At 34.0% G+C, this 26,121-nt stretch overlaps 2 protein-coding genes and 1 pseudogene across 2 annotated transcripts in view; 1 reads left to right on the forward strand and 2 right to left on the reverse strand.

Annotated features, from left to right (window-relative positions):
- Nucleotides 1-26,121, reverse strand: part of LOC112710990 (naringenin 8-dimethylallyltransferase 2, chloroplastic) — a gene marked incomplete in the record, with an annotated part of 176,568 nt that overhangs the window by 109,461 nt on the left and 40,986 nt on the right.
- On the reverse strand, nt 1,772-8,698 carry LOC112790229 (UDP-glycosyltransferase 79B30-like; annotated as a pseudogene).
- On the forward strand, nt 13,122-25,213 carry LOC112790220 (uncharacterized). Its single transcript, XM_072198100.1, has 7 exons — nt 13,122-13,578; nt 21,526-21,618; nt 22,769-22,840; nt 23,336-24,014; nt 24,100-24,406; nt 24,589-24,779; nt 24,864-25,213. The coding sequence occupies exons 4-7, from the start codon at nt 23,575-23,577 to the stop codon at nt 24,907-24,909; spliced, it is 984 nt and encodes a 327-aa protein (XP_072054201.1). The 5' UTR covers nt 13,122-13,578; nt 21,526-21,618; nt 22,769-22,840; nt 23,336-23,574; the 3' UTR covers nt 24,910-25,213.

Here is a 26,121-nt window from a genome sequence, read left to right on the forward strand (position 1 = left end):
TTTATCTTTTCATCCAAGAACGAAATCTTTGGTGCACGTTTAAAAATCGGTACTCACAAAAAGAGAGTAGATTTCGTACCCAGATATTAGATATCGAACCAACCACGATTTGCTAAAAATCTGCATAACAGTATGTTTGGGCATAACAATATAAAAGTACTTTTTGCTTATTTATTATGTGAAAAATATCTTTTTAAGAAAAAAAGATCTTTTAAAAAAATATAAATTATAGCTTTTTAAAAAGATGTTTTTTATTTTTTTAGTGTTTTTATTTTTATTACTAGAAAATTTACCAAATACGCTAAAAAATAAAAAAAAATTTATCAACTTAATGACATCTAAACAAGTACTATAAAGACAAAGCATACTGTATTATCTTTAGCGAAATTTATAAATTAATATGAAGTTAGAATACAGATATGCCTCATTGTTATAGTGATATTGTTCTTCTTAATATATTGTTATGTATAGTTGAGGAAAAAAATTGTACTGATCATGTTATATTATAATGCATGGGCAAATTAATTGGTGGTTTCGTTCTTATCGTCACTCACTCACTAATTGATCTTTGTTATTTCCTTGCTTTGAAATCTAATTAATTTGCACAAGTGACTATGACTAAATGAGTCTCACGGATTCACAAACACAAGATTGGAAAGATAATTAAGTGCTGTTGTTCCATCCTCAGATGATTTAAACAAAGTGATGAAGGGTTAAAAACAAAACATATTAACCCCATGCATTTAAACAAAGATAATTAAGTCTCCTCTCTTCTCCCTCTACTATCTGTTCTCTTGTGCTTGTGCTTTCACTGCTTTGTTTGTCATGCTTAAATCTGCTTTGAATTTGCTTTCTTATCTTTTAATCTGCTTTGTTAAGTTTTGAATCTGCTCTGCTATAGCACATAATATTAACATATGATTCAGGCATTCAACTATGTTATTTTTCTAATTTACTATGTTATGCTCTGTTCTAATCTCCTTGAATTCTTCAAATTTTAGTTTTATTAAACTACTCTTCCACCTTAACCCATGACAACAATAAAGATAAGATAAAGATAAAGATAAGATAAAGATAAAGACTAAAATTACAATTAAATTTGTGTATTTTGTTGGGCTGAATTTATGGGCCGTGAGACGTCTTTATTGTTGTCATGGGCTAAGGTAGAAGAGTGGTTTAATAAGTTTGAGTGATTGTGGAATGGCATAAAATGAAGCTATAATTGTTTTTTATATTTCTTTATAATTTATGAGTATTGTTTATGTTCTATCTCAGAATTTTACAAACTACGATTCTGTACCAGCTTTCTGAGTCAAGATAAAAACTATGAGTTCACTTGCTTCTAACATTACTTGGATCATACAACAAGTTGAAAATTAAATTCATTCACCTTCTTAGTCTGTTTGTGATTTCCTCCATTCTCGTTGTTCTTTATATTGATTTAAGTATTAGCTGTAAATTAATTGGTGTATATTTTACTAGCTTCAACTTTACTATAAAATATTGGATAAATATTGGATTCACTGCAAAATATGGATATCATTTACAAAAGTCAATTTTGTTCAAGAGTATAATTTTGAACCCAAGACTTGCTAAAGAAAAAAATGAGCACATACTACCGGAATCAACTTTGGTAGTAGCTTCACTGTTAATTATGATTTTTCCTTAAATGAGTATCAGTAATGATAAAAAGTTAAGAAGAAAAGTGTGTAATTTAACTCAAGTAATTATCATTAGAGAAAGTAATAGAAGCTAGAAGAAATTTAAGATAAAACGATAATCAGATACTAATCTGGTGTACATCAAATTCTCAATATTACACCTACATTATAGCACACATTCACAATACAACACATTAGAACCTCAAAATACATATTAAAATAAGAAAGATGAAAAAACCTTCAAAGTATCTCTTGAAGCTTCTTACAGAAAGCATCAATATAAGTAGACTTAATCTTTATTAAGCAACACCTCCTTAATCTTATCATGGTTACTTTTGACTATTCTGCTTGTCTCATTCTCATCATCCATTACAATACTAACTGCTTTGCACACACTTTCCTTAGTGTACAATCCATCGTCTTCCCCTTTCTCCACTTCCACACCAACTTGCAAATTCTTACTCATCAGTCTTGCATTCAGAAACTGGTCACCAACATTTGGAAGCAACACCAACTGGCACTCATTGAGCAATGCCTCTGACAAAGAACCTGACCCGCAATGTGTAATGAAGCATCCAACAGAAGGATCCACCCTCCATACACAATCCCTCTTCCTTTAACCCTCTCTTTGAACCCTTCTTCCAACTGAATCAAACCCAATTGGGGGTTTCAAAGCTACAAGAAAAGGCATGCCAATTAGTTCAAGACCCAACAACAATTCTTGAAACAGGTTTGGCCTCAACCTGCACTCACTTCCAAGACAACAATAAACCATTGAGCCTTGTTTGAATTCTCCAAGCCAAGAAGCCCATTTCTCATCCAATGCAGAGTTTGGTTTCTCTAGTATCACTGGTCCTGTAGGAAGCACAAGCTTCTTGAACTGTTCCTCTACAAAATCAAGGTGAGGCCTTTCAATTCCGCTGCAAGTTCTGAACGCTATTGCATCGGCTTCACTCATGGAAATTAAATGAACATACAATCATAGAAAAGAACATTGCTCCCAAACACATGTTTCTGCTTGTTAGCGTACGCTCGTGCCTCATGGACGTGAAATGTGATAGATAAATCAGGGTACCTTAGAGGAGGTTTCATGAGATCATTCATTGTTTGGTCGTCCCCTTTTTAGAATCTTGAAGATACAACACTGTACCCTATCATGGCAGAACTGACAATACAAAAGTCAATGGCCTTGAGTCTTAAACGCCTTGCCAATGATGGCATCCAATGAGTGAAATCATAGAAAACAAGATCAGCTTTAAGCTGGCAAAGATAAGTTTCTGTTAGAAAATTAAATCAAGTGGTATGCAAGTAACAAAAGTTTAGAAAAGTCAAAGGTGAAATTCAATTTGAATTCAAAGTGGTTACAAGTTCATGGTTCATCACCAAGATTTTACAAACTTCTTGTGCTATTTATCAACTTGCATGGATTAGAATTTTCATGAAATATGGTTAAAGAATTGAAGAAATAAAGTTTGAGTTGAAAACAATAATCATCTATTTACTAGAAGATGTTGAAAGCTTGAAGATTTTTGAAGAATATTCAAGAGAGTAGTACAGCTACAATATTCTACAACATTGAAGAAATTCAAAATCAAATTGAATTGAAATTGGAAGTCAAGCAAATTAGACGATTATGGAAACTACATGAATACAAGTTGAAAGAAGATTCATGAAGCCAACTCATAAAATAGTGGTCATTACAAAATTGAGTTGTGATTCATAAATTATTATTTTAGTAGGAAGCATTGTCTATGTAAAAGCTTCATATGTATGTTGTTATCGATCTCTCGATGAACCAAAATACTTAGTATTTGTTTCAAAAAATTCTCTCCTTATTATTATGAGTGTTAGTGAGTTTGAGAGATGAAAAATATGATAGCGTCATTTATATGAGTGAGTGATCCTAGGGCCAATTAAGTGTGGGTATTATACTTACATTTTGGTATCAGAGTTGGTTAACCCAGCGCTTGGTGTTTGAGAGTTTGTGAGTTGTGAAAGAGTTCTCATATAGTTGTTTATTCAAAGAGTCGATATGGCAAACACTTTTAATATTGTGTGGTCCAGTCCCAAGTTAGATGGGAAACTTGATTATAGTTATTGGGAGACTTTGATGTCTACCCATTTAAAGGCCCAGAACCTGCGGAATTTTATTGAACCGGGTTTGGAAGAAGGAGCAGATGCTGCCCAACAAAGGAGAGATTAATTAGCGCTATCTCAAATTCATCAAGGAGTACATTATACGGTGTTTGGCAAAATAGCAAATGCCAAAAGTGCAAAGAAAGCATGGAACACGTTGAAGCTGTCATACAAAGGCGTAGATAAAGCTCAGAAAGCAAAGTTACAGTCTTTGAGAAGAGAATATGGAAGGTACGAGATGTCTAGCTCAGAAACTGTTGAGCAATATTTTACTCGTGTTACAGATCTTGTCAATAAAATGAGAGTCTATGGAGAAGATATGCCCGATAGCAAAGTGGTGGAGAAAATTCTTCGCACCATGCCGATGAAGTATGACCATGTGGTGACTACGATACTAGAGTCCCACGATATGGATACCATGACGATTGCAGAGTTGCAAGGAACCATGGAAAGCAACATCAGTAGAATACTGGAGAAATCAGAAAAATCAACCGAGGAAGCCCTGAAAAGCTGAGTGAATTTAAACAATGTTGCAGCATCAAGTCATACACAAGAAGGACGAGGTCGTAGTTTTAATTTTCAAAGTAGAGGTAGAGAAAGTTTCAGAGGTAGAGGTCATGGCAATTACAACCAAGGAAGTTACAATAATTTTTCACCACCTAATCAAGGAAGAGGTGGAACAAATTTCAGGCCTGTCAACCGAGGAAGAGGTTAAGGCAATTTTAATCAAGAAAGAACCAATTTCAACTGCTTTCATTGTAGAAAGTCTGGACACAAAGCAGCAGATTGCAATTTCAAAATGGTGAATAACAATCCAGCACACGTTGCAGAAAATCAGCATCAAAATACTGATGATAATCCGGGTACTCAAACTTCATTTTTTACAAGTAATTCATGTGCTGGAGATGAAAATATATAGTACTTGGATAATGCTTGTAGTAATCGTATGTCTGGTAGAAAGGAGTTATTTTCTTCATTAGATGATTCAGTTAAACTATTATTAAAGTTCAGTAATAGTACAAAGATCCCTATTGAAGGAAAAGGGCACATACCAAATAGATTGAAGGATGGTTCTCTGAGTTATATTTCTGATGTTTTCTATGCTCTTGAGCTTGATTACAATTTACTGAGTATGGGGCAATTATCTGAAAAGGGATATAAGATGATAACTTATCATAGATGTTGCACTGTGTTTAACAACAACGGAAGGTTCATAGATAAAGCAAAGATGACTTCAAACAGAATATTTCCATTAAAAATTCAATATGTTAATCCCTCTTGCATGAGTTCTGTGATACTTGATGATAACTGGTTGTGGCATATGTGGTTTGGGCATTTTCATTTTTCTGGCCTAAACTACCTGTCAAGAAAAGGACTTATTTCTGGTCTACCACAGATTCATATTCCCAATTGTGTTTGTGAGATTTGTCAACTGGGAAAAAAGTACAGAGATCCATTTCCTACAGAAAAGTCATAGAGAGCTAGAAGATTACTTGAAATTGTACATTCAGATCTCTGTTCTGTAAAAATTTCAAGCAACGGTGGTAGCAAGTACTTTATCACTTTTATTGATGCTCTTAGTAGATATACATGGGTATACTTTCTAAAGCAGAAATCAGAAGCATGTGATGTCTTTAAGACATTCAAGGCGTTTGTCGAAAAACAAAGTGGCTATAAAATCGAAATTCTCAGAACAGACAGAGGAACAAAATATCTTGCATGTTCAAACTACTTTAAACAACACAGAATTCAACACCAACTAACAACTAGATATACTCCTCAACAAAATAGAGTTGCTGAAAGAAAGAATAGAACCATAATGGATATTGTCAGATGCATGCTCAAATCAAAACAAATGACTAAAGAATTTTGGGCAAAAGCAATTACAACAGCAGTTCATATTTTAAATAGGTGTCCAAGAAAGAGTGTTCGTGATAAAACTCCAGAGGAAGCTTGGAGTGAAAAGCGACCTTTCATCCATCATTTCAGAGTCTTTGGGTGTATAGCTTATGCCCACGTACCAGATCAATTAAGGAAGAAGTTAGATGACAAAGGCGAGAAGTGTATCTTTATCGGCTATTGCACAGACTCAAAAGCATACAAGTTGTATAATCCAGAATCAAAGAAAGTGATCATCAGCAGAGATGTGACGTTTGACGAGAAAGACAAGTGGGACTAGAACACAAAGACAGAAAAGTAGCTGACTATAATTCCAAATACATGTGATAAAGTAGAAGAAAGGCAACCTGACACAACCAAACAACCAGAATCATCTAGAAGATCTCAAAGAGAGCGGAGACTACCTGCTAGATTAGCAGATTATGAAGTAGGCAATGACAACGATCTGTCCGATGAAGAAATCATAAATTTTGCTCTATTTTCAGATTGTGAGCCGTTGAACTTTGAAGAAGCCTCTAAAGATAACAATTGGAAGAAAGCAATGGATGAGGAGATTCATGCCATTGGAAAGAATGACACATGGGATCTGACAGATTTACCAGCAGATAAGAAGTCGATTGGAGTAAAGTGAGTTTACAAGACTAAGTACAAACCCAGTGGTGAAGTTGATCGTTTTAAAGCAAGATTAGTTGCTAAGGGATACAAACAAAAGCCAAGTATCGATTGTTTTGAAGTATTTGCTCCTGTTGCTAGATTAGACACTATTCGTATGATTATTCCACTCTCGTCTCAAAATAAGTGGAAGATACACCAAATGGATGTTAAGTCTGCATTTCTAAATGGCACTTTAGAAGAAGAAGTATATGTTGAGCAACCTATAGGATATGGAGTTATTGGAAAAGAAGATAAAGCTTACAAATTGAAGAAAGCTTTGTACGGGTTAAAGCAAGCACCAAGAGCATAGTACAAGAAGATTGATTCTTATTTCATTGAGAATGGTTTCAGAAGATGTCTGTTTGAGCATACTCTTTATATCAAGTTCGTTGAACCTGGAGATATCTTGATCGTGTATATTTATGTTGATGGTTTGATCTTTATTGGGAACAATTTGAAGATAATTGCAAAATTCAGGGAGGCTATGATAAAGCACTTTGAAATGACAGTTATGGGCTTGATATCTTACTTTCTTGGCATTGAAGTGGTTCAAAGAGATAATGGTATTTTCATTTCTCAAAAGAAATATGTAAATGATATTTTGAAGAAATTTCAAATGGAACATTCAAAGCCAGTTCCTACTCCAGTCGAAGAAAAGTTCAAGTTACTAAGAGAAGATAAAGGAAGAGTAGTAAATCCCACATACTACAAAAGCTTGATTGGAAGTCTAAGGTACTTGACTTCGACTAGACCAGATGTTGTGTTTGGGGTTAGTTTACTTAGCAGATTCATGGAGGAACCTTGTACCAACCATTTGCAAGCGGCAAAAAGGATTCTTCGATATATCAAAGGTACTTTAAATGATAGTATTTATTATGAAAATACTAATGAAGTGAATCTTGTCGGTTACACTGACAGTGATTAGGCTGGAGATATAGAAACAAGAAAAAGTCCTTCAGTATTTGTATTTTATCTTGATTCTGGTGCAATTTCATGGTCATCAAAGAAGTAACCAGTAGTAGCACTCTCTACAGCAGAAGCAGAATATATAGCAGCAGCAAATTGTGCAACGCAAGCAGTTTGGCTAAGAAGAATTCTTGATGAATTGAATGAGAAACAAAGTACTCCAACAACAATATTTTGTGATAACAAGTCAGCTATTGCACTTTGCAAAAATCCAGTATTTCATGGAAGAACAAAGCATATTGATATTCGAGTTCATAAAATTAGAGAATTGGTAAATGAGAAAGAAGTTTTTATTGAGTACTGTCCCACTGAAGATCAAGTTGTAGATATCTTTACAAAACCGCTGAAGACCGAGTCATTTTACAAATTGAAAAGGATGCTTGGAATGATAAACTCTACAGCTTGATTTAAGGGAGGCAATGTTAGAAAATTAAATCAAGTGGTATGCAAGTAACAAATGTTTAGAAAAGTCAAAGGCAAAATTCAATTTGAATTCAAAGTGGTTACAAGTTCATGGTTCATCACCAAGATTCTACAAACTTCTTGTGCTATCTATCAACTTGCATGGATTAGAATTTTCATGAAACATGGTTAAAGAATTGAAGAAACAAAGTTTGAGTTGAAAACAATAATCATCTATTTACTAGAAGATGTTGGAAGCTTGAAATTTTTGAAGAACATTCAAGAGAGTAGTACAACTACAAATTCTACAACATTGAAGAAATTCAAAATCAAATTGAATTGAAATTGGAAGTCAAGCAAATTAGAAGATTATGAAAACTACATGAATACAAGCTGAAAGAAGATTCATGAAGCCAGCTCATAAAATAGTGATCATTACAAAATTGAGTTGTAATTCATAAATTATTATTTTAGTAGGAAGCATTGCTTATATAAAAGCTTCATATGTATGTTGTTATCGATCTCTCTATGAACCAAAATACTTAGTGTTTGTTTCGAAAAATTCTCTCCTTATTATTATGAGTGTTAGTGAGTTTAAGAGATGAAAAATATGATAACGTCATTTATATGAGTGAGTGATCCTAGAGCCAATTAAATGTGGGTATTATACTTACACTTTCTATGTAGCCTTGGGTTAAGTCCATTGCTGTCATGATGAGTGGGTGCAGAGGGTATGGAACGTCTGAAGTGGTTTCTGCGTTCGGTGGAAGGTTGTCCACGTGGGGAACCGCGACGGCGACGAATTTGATGAGATTTGGATAAAGATTGAAATGGACTAACTTGGATGGTGCTGTTTTGTGCGCAAATAATGTGATTATGTGGCCTCTTTTGGCTAACTTGTTACATAGGTAGAGGAATGGAGTTTGATGACCAAGGGCTAGCCATGAATACATGTCAATGCTTAAGGAACATGTATCCATGCAAATAATTATTAAATCAATAATGCTCCACATCCATGTAAAAAATACATGGATGTTATCCAATTCTTTTTTGCTATAGACGCCTCCTCCAATCTCCAAATCGTTTGTGATTCACGCATTACATATAACGTAAACCTTCTATGACCTTTGCTCAACGTAAATCATCTGTTGCAGCCTAAACTTTCTTCTTCTTCTTCTTCTTCTTCTTCTTCTTCTTCTTCTTCTTCTTCTTCTTCCTCGTGTTATAGGCTTCGTCGTTCTCCTCTGCTCGTATTTTCTTTCTTGTTCTTCTTCTTCTCTACTCGCGTTCTTCGTTATGGATCTGGATTGACTTCAACGTAATAAGCTTCATCGTTCTTCTTCTTCTTCATTTTCTTCTTCGATCTGGACTTCTGAATTAAAGCAATGAATGAATCAACTTCAAATTAGTTGAATGAGAGCAATTTGGATTATTCTTTCGAAACGAATCAATTTGATGAGATTTGGATTATTCAATTTTGAATCGAATACAATGGAATGCAATTGCTAATTTTATTTGAATTGAATTGAATGGACGGAGGTGTTCTGAATATGAATATGAATATGAATTGAATTGATAATATCTAAATTGTAGACAGAGGTGTTTCGAATTTGATTTTGTATAATGGATTATGTTTCGTTCACTGAGTACTACACAATTGTTTCACCGTCAGTACTGTTTCAGTTCATCATACAGAAAACTGTTTGAATTTGATTTTATATAATGGATTATGTTTTGTTCACTCAGTACAATAGAATTGTTTCACCATAATGACGTTTTTGGTTCATTATGCAGAAAGCTGTTTGAATTTGAATTTATATAATGGGTTACGTTTCGTTTACTCACTACTATACAATTGTTTCACCATGAGTACTGTGTTCGGTTCATTATGCAGAAAGTTGTTTGAATTTGATTTTATATAATGTATTATATTTCGTTCAGTCAGTACTATACAATTGTTCCACCATGAGTACGTGGTTCGGTTCATTATGCAAAAAGCTGTTTGAATTTGATTTTATATATTGTATTATGTTTCGTTCACTCAGTACTATACAATTGTTTCATCATAATGACATGTTCGGTTCATTTCTGTTCTGCACACTTCAAAACTCTTCCTCCTCACCTTCTATTGCTTTTTCACCAGAGAGAATGAGGAAAAGACAAAAAATACAACAGCAACAACAACAAAAGAATGACGATAAGGAGAAAATACGTGAAGAAGAAGGAACGCGAAAAAGAAGGAGGAGAATGAGGAGGAGGAGGAGGAACGCGAAGAAGAAGAAGACGGTTCGTACGTAAACGAGCGTAAGAAGAAGAAGAAGAAGAAGCGCGGGAGAGAATAGAAGAAGAAGAGAAAAAGCGTTGGGTAAGAGCGGTCGTTTCGTGTGTGTTGGGCGCTTGTATTTCACGTTTCATTTAATAGTATTAGTTTTTTTGTGTTAGGACAACTTGAATGGACTTAGATACAAAATTACATAGATGTGTAGCATGACTGTTATTAGATAATAGAGATGTTTGGTAACAAAAGAAAATAAGCCAAAAATATCCATAACTTACCTTATTTAGCCTTTATTAATTATTGCGATAATTAATAAATATTAAATAAAATAAGTTCTGACTGTTTTTTTTTATGTTTCCTAACATTATAGATTAAATAAATAATAAGAAAGAGATTATGATGTGGATCGGTGGGAGCGAGAGTTTGTGATTATTTACACATAACTTACTCTCTATAATAATGGAGATAGATATAACGGGTGCAACTGTAAGTAGTGCACGATGATATTAATATTTAATGGAAGTTTGTGAAGAATGGTAAGTGATGTGGATTAAAGAATGGAGGGTACCGTTGTGCCGTGAACGAATCCTCTCTAGTGTAAGAAAAAAAATTAACAAGTCCAGTATTTGATTTTAACTTTTTATAACATTAACGGTCCTAATTACGTGATTTCAATTAGAAAACCTAATAAAAAAGTAACAAAAAATAAATTGTATTTTTTTAAATAATATATTTTTATCTGTTAATTTGTAACTATAAATAATAAAAAGAGTGTACAATTAAATGTTTATGATAGACCATTAAAATAACACCATATTTCTTCTAAAAAATGCACCAAAGAATTTGTCTATATTTGTTATTATTTTGCATATTTAATTAGATACTATAAAGTATGTGATTTTCACGTTATTATATATCATTCTTCGAAATAAATGAAAACTGTGAAACAAATTTAAGATGTAATTAGAAAGCTTGCTTAGTTATTGGAAATTTTCTTAGTCTCTTAACAATGTAAGTGTTGATAGCCTAAAATAGTGAAGAAAACATGACTTAAAAGAATTGCATATTTTATGAGTGTGCAAGTTGATTGAGGTGAGTATATACATGGTTAAATTTGTGAAACATAAATCATAATTGGTTGTAAATTTTCTTATGTATATTTTTTATTTTCATTGGATAAAAATTATAAACATATATTTTAATATAAAATCTTTTATATATGTTATCTACTAGGAATAATAAAGATATAAACAAGTAATTTAAACTTATTTATAAAAGAGTAAAGTATCGTTTTTGTCCTTAATGTTTGGAATAAGTCTCAAAATTATCCCTTACGTTAGGAACAAAAACGATACTTTACTCTTTATAAAAACTCATATGAGTTATTGATCTTAAGAAAAATATTTGTAAATTCGTAGAATTGTATCACATAATATAAGTTGTCAAAAAAAAATAGTTTTATGATAATAATTTTCTTTTTAAAAAAGGTGAAACTTGTTATTTAACTTATTTTAATTTTTAAATACAAATTGAATGAAATATTTTTTAAGAAATAATTTTTTTGCTGTTGGTATATGTATTTATCTAATATATGATGCTTTAATTGCTAGGTAGAGAGTAGGCTTGGCAATTTTTTTTGGTAGAGTGGATAGTGATATAGGAAGGATTTTCTCCCTATGGGGACGGGGACTTGTGAAATAAACGAGAATGGAGAGAGATGTCGTTATCCATATGTACCCATATATATTTGTATATAGAAAATGACTAAAATGTCCTTGATATATATTAGTTTTGAAATCATAACCTTTTTCTTTGTGATTGTGTCATCACTCTTCTCATTTTCACTTTCAAAATTCAATCCCAAAATTTCACAAATTTTCTTCACCTCTCTTCTCACCGCCATCCGTCACCCTCTTCCCCTCTCATCGCCACGCACCTCCTCTCTAATCGCTACCTCCTCTTACTGTTTCTCCCTCTCACTCGCAAGTATCCCGAGTCAACTAAGAATCGTCATTGTGTGTCCGGGGAGAATGTCGTCGTCGCACACTTGAAGAAAATTATTAGAGGCAAAATCATCGCGCCAGAGACAGAATCGTTGCTGTCTTTGTCGCGAGGAGAAGTAGAGGTAGAATCCCAAGAAGAATTGTGCAGCCTCCATCTGGATCTTCGTCGCTGCCTCCAGCTCCAGCTCGGTCTCCGTTAACTTGCAGTACGGTCTCCATCACCGCCTTCAGCAAGATTAGTTTTCATCGCCATCATCAGTCTTTTCGCCATTTGTCACTTTTTTTGCGATAAGTCAACCTCTGTAATTTCTTTATAAAGAGAGTTTAGTGAAATTATTTGCATGAAAATTATTTTATTATTCATAATTGAAGATTGAGTATAAACATTTTATTGTAATAGTTGTTAAACTAATTTTATTGTTAAACTGATTTTATTATTTACTGTGTTGAAATTTTTGTTTATGGAATTTTTTTTGGTTATTGAAACTTTAATTTTATTATTTATTGAGATTTTTTTATTGAAAACCACTAAATTGTTTATTGTTTTTTGGTTGTGCTAAAATTTTATTACGATACTAAGATTTTATAATAGTCATTTATTTTTAAATTAATTATATTTTTTAATTATGAATAATTAGTATTATAAATATAAATTTTGTTAAACACCTACTAAAAAATAACAAATATTTTTATTAATTATAATATAATTTTTTATAATTATATGATATTTATTAATATTATTTTTTTAATAATTACATATAATACATAATATAATAGATATAAAATAATCAGTTAATTATTAAAATTTAAAAAAATAATAGTTAGTTTAATATAAAAATAAAATAAAAAATATTTTTATAAAAAGAATAAAATTTTATATAATTATTTAAGTTGAATCGATTCTATCCATTCAATTCATAATTTATGATTAAATTAATAAACTAAAAATCGATTTTATTAATTAGGGATGTTTAAAATAGATCCGAATCGAACAAATTCGACCAATCGAATTGAAAAAACTGAAAATTGAACAAATCAAAAACCAAAAAATCGAAAAAATCATATTTTATTATTTTTATTGCAGTTCAGTTTTATTTTTAGTTCTGACGCTGAAAACCTTAACCGAACCGTTCCGAACCCGTTCACAAAAGCCTAACAAAACCAACCCTTCCCAAACCCCCACCCAAACGTGACCTAAACCTAGCCGCAACACTCACTCTGCAGTCTGCACTCTACTCTCGAAACCCACTCCCAGCACCTCCCACTCCCAGCCCGCGCCAACCCACTTCCTCCCACGACCTCCCAGTGCCGCCGAACCCTTCCTCCCACCACCTCCCAGTGCCGCCGAACCCTTCCTCCCAGCGCCGCCGATCCCTTCCTCCCAGCGCCGCCGATCCCTTCCTCCCAGCACCTCCTCGCGGACAGCACCAGCCAGCACCACCGTCGCGGACAGCACCACCCACAGCACCGTTTTTGGCTTCGCGGAGACAGCATCACCCAGCCACCCACAGCATCGTTTCTGGCCTCGCGGACAGCACCCAGCCACCGAATCAAGTCAGATATGGAGCCTCCGAGTTAGGTATTCAATTTCTGTTCAATAATCATTGATTCATTGTTGTTGATTATTGTTCATTGTTGTTCAATTTCTGTTTCAGTGTATATTATTTGCTGATTGTTGCTCATTTTTATTTGTTGTTGATTTACTGAAATTGCTTCTGATTATTGTTCATTGTTTAATTTATTTGTTGTTGATTTACTAAAATTGCTTCTGATTGCTGTTCACCGTTCATTGTTCAATGTTCAATGTATTTGTTGTTGTGTTTTTGCTTCCGATTTTTGAAGCAGAAAATGTGAGAAGGACAATGAAAGAGAGGCTTTCACTGGGAAAGAAAGCTGTTTGGAGTGTGCTGTAAGTTAAATGGCTTGTTTTATGTTCAAAATTTCCTTACCTATGTCTAAGATTTCAAAATGCAAAAAGAACATAAGGCGTCTTACCTATGTGCCAATAGGTTTGTTGTTCTCAAATTTTCTCCATAGATAAACTATCAATATGCTTTTTTACTGGCCATCTGTGTTACTTAGAAGTTCACATGCTGTTTGAATGAAAAACTGCAAAATAGCTTTGGTGAGAATTTATTGAGACTAATTTAGATGCTGAAGTTAGATTCATATTGGTGAGTTAGCAATTGGCTCACTGTTGAGTTTTGTTTGAACTTTGAACTTGTATAAAGCTGTAGAAAAGAGAAGTGCATATATTCTTAATAAAGACTCTTTTCCTGCTAGCTGGAAGCAGTAGATTTGTGTTTTTGAGTGTTATAGAAATTTGGTGAAATGATACTGTATATACTGTTTTAATTGAAGTATGTTCATGAAGAAGTGGGAAAAGTTGCACATAGTTGCTAAATTCAAAACACATCTAACATATATTATTTGAAAAACCGAACAAACCGAACCAAACCAAACCGAACCAAACTGACCGCAGTTTAATAAAACAATTAGATTGGATGACTTTTTTCTAAAAAACTGAACCAAACCGCACCGTGAACACCCCTAGTATTAGTGCACAACGTTTTTCTATACCAAGCGCCCGCCATTCACAAACTAAATATTTTTCTTTTTCAAGGGTTTTGCCAATGTTTTAAAAACCGGTTGGGACCGGTCGGTCGTACCAAACCGTGACCGGCCGATTTTTTTAATAAGGAACCAAACGTCGTCGTTTCACTGTGCTGCACACTAACTAGCCCTGACCAGACTCCATTGTCTAGACTCCAGAACCGAATCTAGATCCAGAACGCGCCTCTGCCTCAGTGCCTCTCTCACACTCAGTCCAGGGCTCCCTCATCGATCTCCAGGTCGTCCGTCCTGCCCCCGCCTGCTACCGCCGCCGTTGGAACTTCGAACAGCCAATGCCTGCTCCCTCACTTCCCCTCCATGGCTCCATAGCGCCGCAGCCATCGCAACCTTCTCTTCCATTGCGCAGCCACCGTGCGAACGTGGAAGCCTCCGTCGCGCAGGTTCCCCACTTCTCCTCCTCCTCATTCAGATACAGGTGTACAGCCCCCCACCCCCAAAACACAAACCCTAGGTTACTCCCCCACCGCCGCAAGGGTCTCACTTAACGCTGCTGTCCGTTGTGCTTATACACCACTGTGTCTTCGTCCGGTCGTCTGCGGCTCTGCGCTTCTTCCTCGTTCAACAATTGGTGCGTCTTCCTCGAACTCACGAAGGCAATGACTTCATTTTTTAAAAAATTTTCGTTCGATCTTTGCCCAGAACTTTGATTCAATGATTTTTTTGAGATTCTCCTAGAACATTGATTTTTTTGGATTGTTAGTGCTACTCAGATTGAAATTTGAATCATTGATTAGCTTTACTCCTGTGCTGTATTATACTGTTTTCTTGTTTTGGATTGAATCATTCAATAATTAGTTGATTTAGTTCGGTTAATCTTTGTTAAAATTACGCTGATTTAGTTCACTGCTTAACCTTGTTAACCTTGTTTTAGTTCTCAAGTTGCTTGCTGCTTCAATTTAAAGGGATTGTGAATTTTTGTTTAAGCTGTGATTGAAGTTTCCTTCAGTTGGGTGTTCTTCACTTTCCCAGTGAAGCTTAGCCTTTGATTCTTTGAGCATACACGTTCAAGTTATTGTTCTCAGCAATGTTGATTCTTAGATATTTCTTTCTTTGTTGCTTTGTTTTAAATGTTCTTATAGGTGTTGTGTTGTTGCTGTGTTTTTAAATGTTCCTTTGATTCTTTGTTGTGTTGTTGCTGTGTTGTCTTTCTTTTTCTTGAATGTTTGTATTGATTTGCTGTCCGAGGACCTGCACACCGACTTGAATTCTTGCATTCTTGCAATGAAGCTTTCCATGTTAAAACTGTTTTTGCATACAAAATGAATGTGGGTTGATAATTTCTAATTGATATAACTTATTGTGGGATGAGCTAGAGATTACTTTGAAGGTGTTGGGAAGGAAAGGAGGTTATTAAGCAATTAGAGAGTTGACAGTGCTCATTCAGTGTCTTTTTTTTTCTATAGGGGTGATGTAGAGTTTAGGCTTTTGCGCAGCTCAATCCCTTGCTTTGTTCTATAGTAAGGGACCTTTTCAATAAGGCTCGCGTAGGGGCGCTCAAGTTTTTTGGCCAACAGCCATCAGCTGTCGGCTCGTTGGTAAGGCGAGAGCTTCAAGCCCGATTTCAGGTTCAGGTGGCACACCCCCCACACAAGCACCCCCCGACGAAGGGGGGGACGGGGAGAAGGCAGTCGCTGCACACACTATATCTTACCTCGGGGCCCAGAGTTTATTCCTTCGCCTTAATCTTTAATAGAACTAAGCCCCTACTAGATAGATTCATTTTATTGACCTTGATGTGTTGAACTTGTTAAAATTGGTTTGAAACACTGTTAATTTTTGTTAAAGCACGTTAATTATTGTGCTGATCTTGTTAAAATTATGTTTGAAAATTTTGTTAATCTTAGTTAAATATAGTTAATTTTTGTTAATCTTAGTGTGTTTATTTATATTTTATTTATTATTTAATTATAAAACGGTTATTTTGGTTGAACCACAGTTGACCGGTTGGACTAATAAATTAGTCACTAGAATAGTTTGATGACCGGCCCGGTTTTCAGAACCTTGAATAGGAACGAAAAAGAGTTACACAATTCATGACAAAGCAAAATACAACAATTCAAATAGCCAGCAGAGAAAGAAAAGCAAATTGTTATAATTCATTATTTCATTATGTGCAATAGTTAGCCAGTTGGAAATATTGATTAAAATAAGTAACATGTAGAACTGTAGAAATAGATGTACTGTTTTCAAGTTAAGTTATTTTAGAAAATCTTGGTACCAAAGAATAAGGTGTTTTAAGTTTTAACAAATACTAGGAAGAATATTCAGTAAGTTTCACTTTTATAATGTGAAACAAGCGCCTATGAGCAACTCCAATAATATTAGAAAGTACTGAAATGGTGTATATATACCTACAAAACCATGGAGGGCATTCGGACAAACCGACATTGATATCAACAGGCTTTTGCTTGTTGCCATCCTTGTTAGGCTTTGCAGGTGCACCATTCTTGACTTGCTCCTTTGGACCATACTTTTCCTGCAAATAAATCAAGGAGCCAGAGAATATCAGATTGCCATACTCATAGTTCATTAGTTAACATAAGGTTTAATTACTCTGTTGGACTCTATAGTTTTGCGAAATTTTCAATTAGGTCCTTATACTTTTTTTCCTTTTAATTGGGTCCCTATACGTTAATTTTTTTTTAATTTAGTCCCTATTAACGTTAAACGTCAAAAAAATGTTAGTGAATTGTAAAATTACTTTTATACCCTTAGGGACCTAATTGAAAAGAAAAAAAATATAGGGACTTAATTGAAAATTCAGTGAAACTATAAATATTCAATGAAAGATATTCTTATAATTCCTATTCAATGATTCTAAGACATGAAAAATATTTCTATAATCCCTTTTATTTTGTCACTATCATTCTTTTGCTTATTTATATACAAATTGTACAAAAAATACCTTCTCCTTTTTTTTTTGACTTTCAAAATACCTTATCTTAAGAACTTAAAAAAAAGAATGGATAAAATGAAATAGAAATAGTAGTAATAAGCATATATAAAATTCAGTTTTCATCCTTCAAGTATGCATTATGATAATGTAACATTTTACATTTGTGTGGATTCATAGAATATAATTTGTGTCTTTATCAATCACACACACATTTGATAATAAACTTTACATTAATACTTAAGAGCATACTTTCATCTAGTTTGGAATTGGAGGAATGCATCCACCAATTGATATTGTATACAAATAAGCAATAATCGATGTAAAATAAAATACTACAATTTTGTGTGTGCCCTTTAGCAAATGAGCAAAAAGATTATCACTATGAAAATCCATGCTATGCTTAATGAATGCAAAATTGGGTGAAGTTGATGGCAAAGCGCGAAGAGCGGCCAATAAGACAGGAATTCCAACGGTTGGCCGGTTGCAAACCAAACACGAAAATTCAAGGGCAGATTCTATTAGGATTACTTGATAGCCGCTTTAGCCTAATGTAGAGGATGGAGGGCTGACAATAACAGATCTCTTTTCTTTCCCTAAGGCTTTAGTTGCTTTGTCCTTGCTAAGCCTATAAGCGCCTAAGTGATTGTGAAGTCTGATTTGTTCCCGAGGGATTCTAATAGACTTTCTGGACTCCTCCTTTTTAGCGAGTGTAGGATTTATGTTACAGGTATGGGGTTCCCGTTATCACTAGTCTTAGTGCCCCTAGATTCTATAAATCTTCTTTTGGTGGACTCTGAGGCTATGTTATAGTAGGAATGCTTGCTGGCTTGCACTTTATCTTAGACGTCTATCTCACTGTGAAACTCCTAGTTCTAAGACTAGGGATCCGTTGACTACGCATCTTCATCTGTATTTTGATGATAGTCATATGGACCCAGTGAAGCGCCGCTGTCCCTATGACTTTTGCTCTTAGCTGCAGCCCTATCAGGTATGTTTGTTGGTTTGTATCTTGTTTGTTTATGATCTCCTGCTTTGTCGTTACTTCTCGCGATGTCTATAGCAAGGTAGTCAGCAAATCGGACATAATATATTTCTTCTACACATGGGCAGGGCGAACACATCTAAGCGATTCAGCATTCGTAGGAATGGGGAATAGAAAATAGAGTACGAAGGGACTAGTTTTAGAACTTTTATTAGTCAGCTAGGAAAGGATGTCATTACTTTAAAGCTGCTAGCTTAGCGAATCCCCTTTTTGTATTGGTATCAATGCACAAATGCTCATCTCTATCTGTATACATTGCTTGATTAATGCAATCCTCTTGCTTCGCAACCCTCCCTTCTGTCTCAATCGATCGTGTCCTGACTTAATCCATTATCTTCCCTTCCTTAGTAACGGGCAGCAGCAGAAGTAAATAGACAGCTATAAGTCAATATGCGCGCTATCTATCTTTTTTCCCCTATCTCTTGCAATCGCGCTTCTGTCAACCGGAGAGTCTCTCCTTTCTTTACATGACAGTTTACCGACTCAACCCATCATTTCTACCGGAAAATGGGACTACATATCAGACATTTTCAGCTGGAGCTGAGCGAGGATCGGATTCTGAGACTCGAAACAACTCGGCACTTGCATCGATGAAATAACGTATAATAGACCTGGAAATCAATGCTTTCTGGCCCCTCACTTCCAGCTTGATTAAGAGGTTGAGGGCGCCTCCCCTCTCTCTGGAGTTCGCCGCTTTCTTCCTGTGAGTGAATCCTATCTCTTTCATATGTGAAATTTTCCTTTCAAGCAACCACATTCATTCAGCAGTGACATCGAAATGTGAGATTGAAGCCTTTTCCTTAGCATTTGCTTGTTAACAACGAGCCAACCTTCTGAGGGTTAGGTGAAGGTCTCGTTCCTGGACTGTCCATACATAAGAATAGTATTATTTACCGTAGTAGCAACAATTAGAATTACTAATTTATTATATCAGACATTTAACTCATGCTTGTCTAAGAATTTGTCTATAATGACTGAGAATGCCGCAAAACCAGCACAACCAGCACATGCTGCTTTTGGACCACCTACAATCACAAAGCAACACCAAAGCATTCTGAAACAAAGGTAGAGAACAGATTTTTGAATTAAATAAGAAACATTTAAATCTTAATTGAAAACAGTGTATTCATGCCACATTTAGGATCAAAGTAATTATAGTTCTTCAGATCATCCTGGAAATTTCCAACCCATTTTTATCCTCCAACCAAACATACTCTAGTATTAAATTTTTAAGGTAATTTACACGTTCACAACTACAGATTATGTCAGAGGTAGAGCAAAGCTTGAAATCAATACCTTTCTAAGTTTATCAATCTCCCAAACAAAAGCATAAGACTAGAGATAGGACTTCAAATCAATGGCTAGCCACAATTTTGTTCAATGGTTATCTAAAGGTTTAGGACCTTACCACCTAAGACTGCAAAATCCTTAGGCTTCAGTTGCCACTTCTCGTGTATAAACACATTCTTCCAAGCACCAAAAATGTCAAGAAACTAAATATTCTAAATTCTTAAGGTAAAGTATAAAAAGCAAACTGGAACTTCAAGGCATCCAAGTCTGTCTTGTTTACGTATCTAGTGCGGCTTCAATGGCATAAATGAATGCAAATAAGGTTACCTTTTGCTGATATTGAACCTCCAGTAACACACCCAGCAACAACAGTATTTGTCATGTCATGTTTTGCTCGTGCCTGCAAAACATTTTAATGTAGTTACTATCCAAGTAAATTAAGTATAACCAAATTATATATCAACTCATCAAGAAGGTTTTACTGTTGGAATCCATGTCTCGGCAATCACACATACATTTGATATAATATAATCTAATGAGTAATGATAGCATAATAAACTTTACATTAATACTTAAGAGCATACGTGCAGTATTCAAAATTAATCACTAAACCTTATTGCATTTGCACCAATCGAACTTCACAAGTCATAATTACTACTACAACAACTAGGTTTGATCCAATCACTTTAAGTAAAAAACGAACGATAGGATCTAAGCAAGAATTATCCTAAAAAGTGTTACTTCAAAACAAAAAATCTATATGAATATCAAACACTAAAATTAGAGCAAACCAATTTTAATCATCTTCGAAAAAATTGACATATGCATAAACACATTTCATCAACATCCAAAAAATTAAAAAAAAAAATAATTTTAATGTCATCTGTTTTGACAAATCGAGGCAGCGCGGTGAGGCGCGACACGGTGAGGCGAGGCAAGGCACAGTGAGGGCTTCGACGGGCAAACAACGCAGAAGACCACAAAACAGAAGACCACAAAACAGAGCAACACAGAACAGAGCAGCGCAGGGAGAAGGATGCGACAGACGGACGACCACCAAGCCTCCGCCACGGACGACGACGACTATGGATGAAGACTACGGACCGATGGAGAAAAAGCGCAGTGCACACGACCTTCAGAGAGCAAGTTAGGGCTGGATAGGGTTTTTTTTTTCTTTGGGATAAAATATCAGGGGTTCTTTTGGTATTTTAAAAAAATAGATGTATGTTCAACTAGCTATTCTAACTAATTCATAAGAATACTCGTTTTTTAAATGGAATATTCTGTTATCTTAAACGTTATCCTCACGGTAGGGACTTAATTGAAAAAAAAATTAACGTATAGGGACCCAATTAAAAGGAAAAAAGGGATAAGGACTTAATTGAAAATTTCGCGAAACTATAGAGACCAACAGAGTAATTAAACTTTAACAGAACATAGGATCATTCAGAATGCACTAAAGAGAGACGCACCACTTTTGTCATACACTGACTGTGTTTCTGAACGGTGTCTTGGCTAAAAGTTTTACCACAGTCAATGCATGATAACTGCAGAATATGAATGAATGAACAGTAAATGAAAAAGAAAGAAGTAAATGTGAAATTGTATTACTTTATGTCCCGTGATCCTTCTTCTGCTCTAATATGGTTTACTCTTTTGTGTAGGAGTGGAAGCTAGGGGGATTCATGTTTGGTATGCAATTGCATTGGTGATTGGTGCAAAATTTGTTCCTTTACATAAACCACGGAAGGTGCCAGGTATTAACTCTCTTTCTCAGTTAAAAAAGATTCTGGATATAGCTTCTGGTTGATTAACATACACAGACATAGCTTCTGGTTTCAGTCACCCTGCATATTTTATGCTGTCTCATTTTGTCTCTTGTTATGCCATAAGACAAAACTACAAGGCTTTTTTTTTTTAATTCTATTTAAGGGGTTAAGTTTAGTGAAAATGGCACTTGGTAGACTAAATTCATCATATAGTTAGAGGCAAAATCTATTTATAGTTTAAGATTGTTCATTTTCAATGAATTATCCTTTTGAATAATTTTGCGAACCAATTTAATTTTTTAAGAGTATGAGTTAATTAATATTTTTTCCTTAGAATTGTTAAAGTTAAAATCTTTTATAACTAGAAATGCGGGCCTTACAAAAAAGCTTATAAGACCCAACGTTATTTGTATCTCCCTTTTTCTAACTCTTACTATAACTTTAAGATGGTGCACCATGACAAACTAAAGCACTTGTTTGGTGGCTGTGTGGTGCAGCCAAAGGAATGTGACTTGATTGAGAATTTTGGATCCAAAGGCAAAGGCAAATAAGTGTAGCCTTCGCCAAAGGCATCAAATTTGTCTGATGAAGATATAGATGCTGACTTTGAGATCATTCCGTGGACTAGATTTACTTATATTGTTTTATTTAAATTGAGAAAGTATTTGTTCTAGTGACTAGTTCATTTTCTATTTTTGCATCATTAGCTATGTTTAAGAATTGACATTTGGTTGTTATTAGTGTATTTGTGAAGACATGTTTTTGAATTTTAATTTTCTAAGCTTATTTTTTGTAATTTTATATTTATATTTAATTGTGACGTAGTCAACCAGTTCAACGAGTAACCCATCGGTTGAACAAGTGAACCAGTGACCTAGTCGTATGACCGGGTCGATTACCGGTTTGGTTATTCTAACTATCGTACAGATACATAGAATTTAGGTACATTGACTTGTAACCTTTTTTGTTGAACTTCTGCATGCATTTTGCTTTCCCTCATTCCCCTTGTACATCAATATTTTTGCCATTTATACTCAATTTTTCTAGAATTTCAATCTCTTCTATGTTAGTGTTTATTCGAGTCCTTGTTTTGGGCTGTGGGCTCCTACTCTTATTATAATTCTCTCTCTCTCTTTAGCTGAACGTTCTCTCTTGGATTTTTTCTTCCCTGGAGCTCCAATTAAGATTCCGAGACTGCTATTTGTTATTGGTGAGTATTCTTTCAATTTAATCGATTTAGTTTTTTAGATTAGTTAAATCTTTTTTAAACGGTGAGTGTCCGAATTATTTGTCATTTTGAGTTTGGTTCTAACAATTGTTCTTTGTTGCTGATTTTTGTTGGTTTTTAAAGGTGTTGGTTGCTGATTAATATGGCTTTAGGTCAGTATGTATTAAAATTTATTGTTTATTTTCATTAATCACTAATTGGAATTGAAAATAATAAATTAATATAAGTTAAATTAATATATAAACTAAAAGAATTTAATTTACGAATTATTGCATGTCTAGAATAGAGACAAATCTGCATATATATCAAAAGAAGAAAGATTAGATACATAAAACACAACTAAGACATAATACTTATCAATTAAATTAATCTTGTGTTACTTGAAAAAAAGTTAAGTTACAAACTTTAAAATTGCTTGTGTCTTAATTGTTGTAATATTCTTTATTCTTTTGATGTCACGTGTTTTAACTTATGTAGGATTGAGATCCCTGCTTAGAGCACGTGAACAAGGTCCATTCTTTTACCATTATGAGGGTGCGCAAGATGGGGATGGAAATATCAGGGCAAGAAGTGGTTATTCAGATAGATATGAACTCCCTCTTCCACATAGCGTGAGTGTTCGGCAATATTCTGAAGACTACGACTTAACTAAACTGAAAAATTGGTACAACAGACAAGTCCTATTTAATTATTACGACGGTAATCTCTTTTTACGAATGCATTATTTGCATTTGTCAAAGAAAAGAGTGGTATCCGACAGTTTTGAATATGATTTGTCATCTTGGCTAATGCACAAAAAGGATACAGCTCCTTATTCAGATGCTAATACATGGTGGGCCGCCATAAGAAGAGAGTTTATCCTTATTTTTAAACCCGTTTTTGAGGGTCTAAAGATACTGCATTTAAGGGAAGAGTATCACGGAAATTTAGATTCAGAAAGTTGCATTAAAATTATATGTAAGAATGGAAATGTGACACGTGGAATTCTCACCAACATGGAGGAGAAAGTTGGATCTAAATCTACTCTTCGAGAGAGAGATGCCCAACACTTGAGGGAAATCATCGAGAAAGTTATCACATTCCCATTTATAGGGACTTCTGAATCATCTGAGGAAGTTCGTGAGTTGTGTTTACAGCAACTCGGTGCTTATTCGTGGTATTTTTCTTTCCTTTTACTTTTTGTTTTTTGTTTTTGTTTAAATGATGAGAAGTATTCTTACGTTAAAATAACTTTAATTTAGCCAGACGGACCTAATGATCAAGTGGAGTCTTGATCCAGTCCTTTTTTGGGATACGAGGAGAAGGATACAATTTTTGGAGGCGGTCGATTGGTTGTACCACCGGAATGTACCCCAACCGTCACTCGTTAAATCCACCCACCGGTACTGGACATGGGATATACTTTGCAATGATCAGGTGTTAGTTGATGTTTATTTCCATGAACAGCAAGATCGTACGGTGACGCCTCAAAAGTATAGTGAGAAACATAATTTAATAAGATTTTATAGGAATTGTATCCACCATGCTGATTTCGGTGGAAACGGACAGGTAATTAAAATGGGAAATATTTATTTATGATACTATATGCTCACCAAAAAAGTCGTACATTGAAATCATTTTTAATTTGTATTTTGCATTCTAACATATAGTTTATATGGGTGGCTGATATTTTTGTTCATATGTTGTATGATTGATTTTTTTAATATATTTATTTTTATGATTTTTTGCAGGTCAACTGTCCTTTTGAGATTCATAAGCTGTTTCTGGTGCATTATGATGTTTTCCCACCAAGCATACGCACCGCAACTTACGTTCTTAAGTTTGTGGCATCTTCAAAATCTTCATCTTCAAAATCTTCAAAATCTTCATCTTCAAAATCTTCATCTTCAAAATCTTCATCTTCAAACTCTTCATCTTCATTGTTAGTAATTTATTATTTTGTTGTTTAATTTGTATTCTTTTTTTTCCTTTTTTTCTTTTACTTATTTTAACTTTTTTTTTTCAGTATTGAAGAGTTAAGAAGGTCATTTGCGCAACAATTCATAGGTTGACAGCATATGAGGAATCTATTGTATATTGTGCTAATTCCTTTAATTTCATGAGGCTTTGAAAATGCATACGTTGCAGTCATCTTGTTTTTTAAATTGTCACTTAAAGTAGATACTGTGAGGCAATACTTATGGCTTTTTTTATTGTTGGTTTTTAAGTAGTTTAGTTTTGGATGTGATCCGTTATTAGTTGGCCTGATTGGAAAAGACTGAAGATGAGGTTAGTGTTGTGCATGTAAAAATTTTACAAAACAAGATATTAAATGAATCTTAGTTATAACGGTAGTTATCGAATGGGTTTTCTTAATTTCTCGTGGATGTTTGGCTTTTCATGTTTTCATCTTTCTTTACATGTATGATAATTGCTCAAAGCCAGAAATCATGTTTTAAGTTGATATATTTTACTGTGATGCAGCTTGTTGCATCTGCAAATAGTGCTTGGGCGCTAGATGTAACAGACGATTTGCAGCATTTGCTGGTAATTTTATCAATGAAATCAGAAATCTTGCTAATATTATTATTCGGGTTAATAATCAAATTCGTCCTAAAAGATCACTCATTTTTCAAATTAGTTCTCAAATTATTTTTAGTCATATTAGTCACTGAAAGATAAAATATAAGTCAAATTAGTCCTACAATCAGTTGGATGATGAGGTGTCATGTTAAGTGTCACGTGTTACAAGTTGATTGGTTGACGTGTCAAGTCAGTGACACGTAGGCGACATGTTATTTGATATGTAAAATAGTTATTTATAACCAAAATAGTTTTTGAAAGTCCAGACGTAAGTCAATTTTATTCTTAAAATTTTAAAATTAATCAAATCAGTCCTTATATAATTTTTTTTTATTTTTACTTCATAATATTAAATTTGAAATATTTTTTGATACTATTAATTTTAATAGAAATGTAATTGACAAACAAAAAATTAATAATTGATCTTTTCTTAAAAAAATTTTCAATAAAATTATCTCTCCTTTAATTTTTCTCAAGATTTGTTTTATTCTTTTCAATTCTAAAATCTTTTTCTTACATTATTAAGTTTTGCTGGAATATATATATATATATATATATATATATATATATATATATATATATATATATATATATATATATATATATATATATATATATATATATATGGGCTAGTAGAGGTTGAGCTTGTATTAATGGTTGACCCATTTGTTGTAAAGTTATCATATTTTGTCTATAAATAT

Source organism: Arachis hypogaea, chromosome 1, assembly GCF_003086295.3.
Source record: "Arachis hypogaea cultivar Tifrunner chromosome 1, arahy.Tifrunner.gnm2.J5K5, whole genome shotgun sequence".
Lineage (NCBI taxonomy): Eukaryota > Viridiplantae > Streptophyta > Magnoliopsida > Fabales > Fabaceae > Arachis > Arachis hypogaea.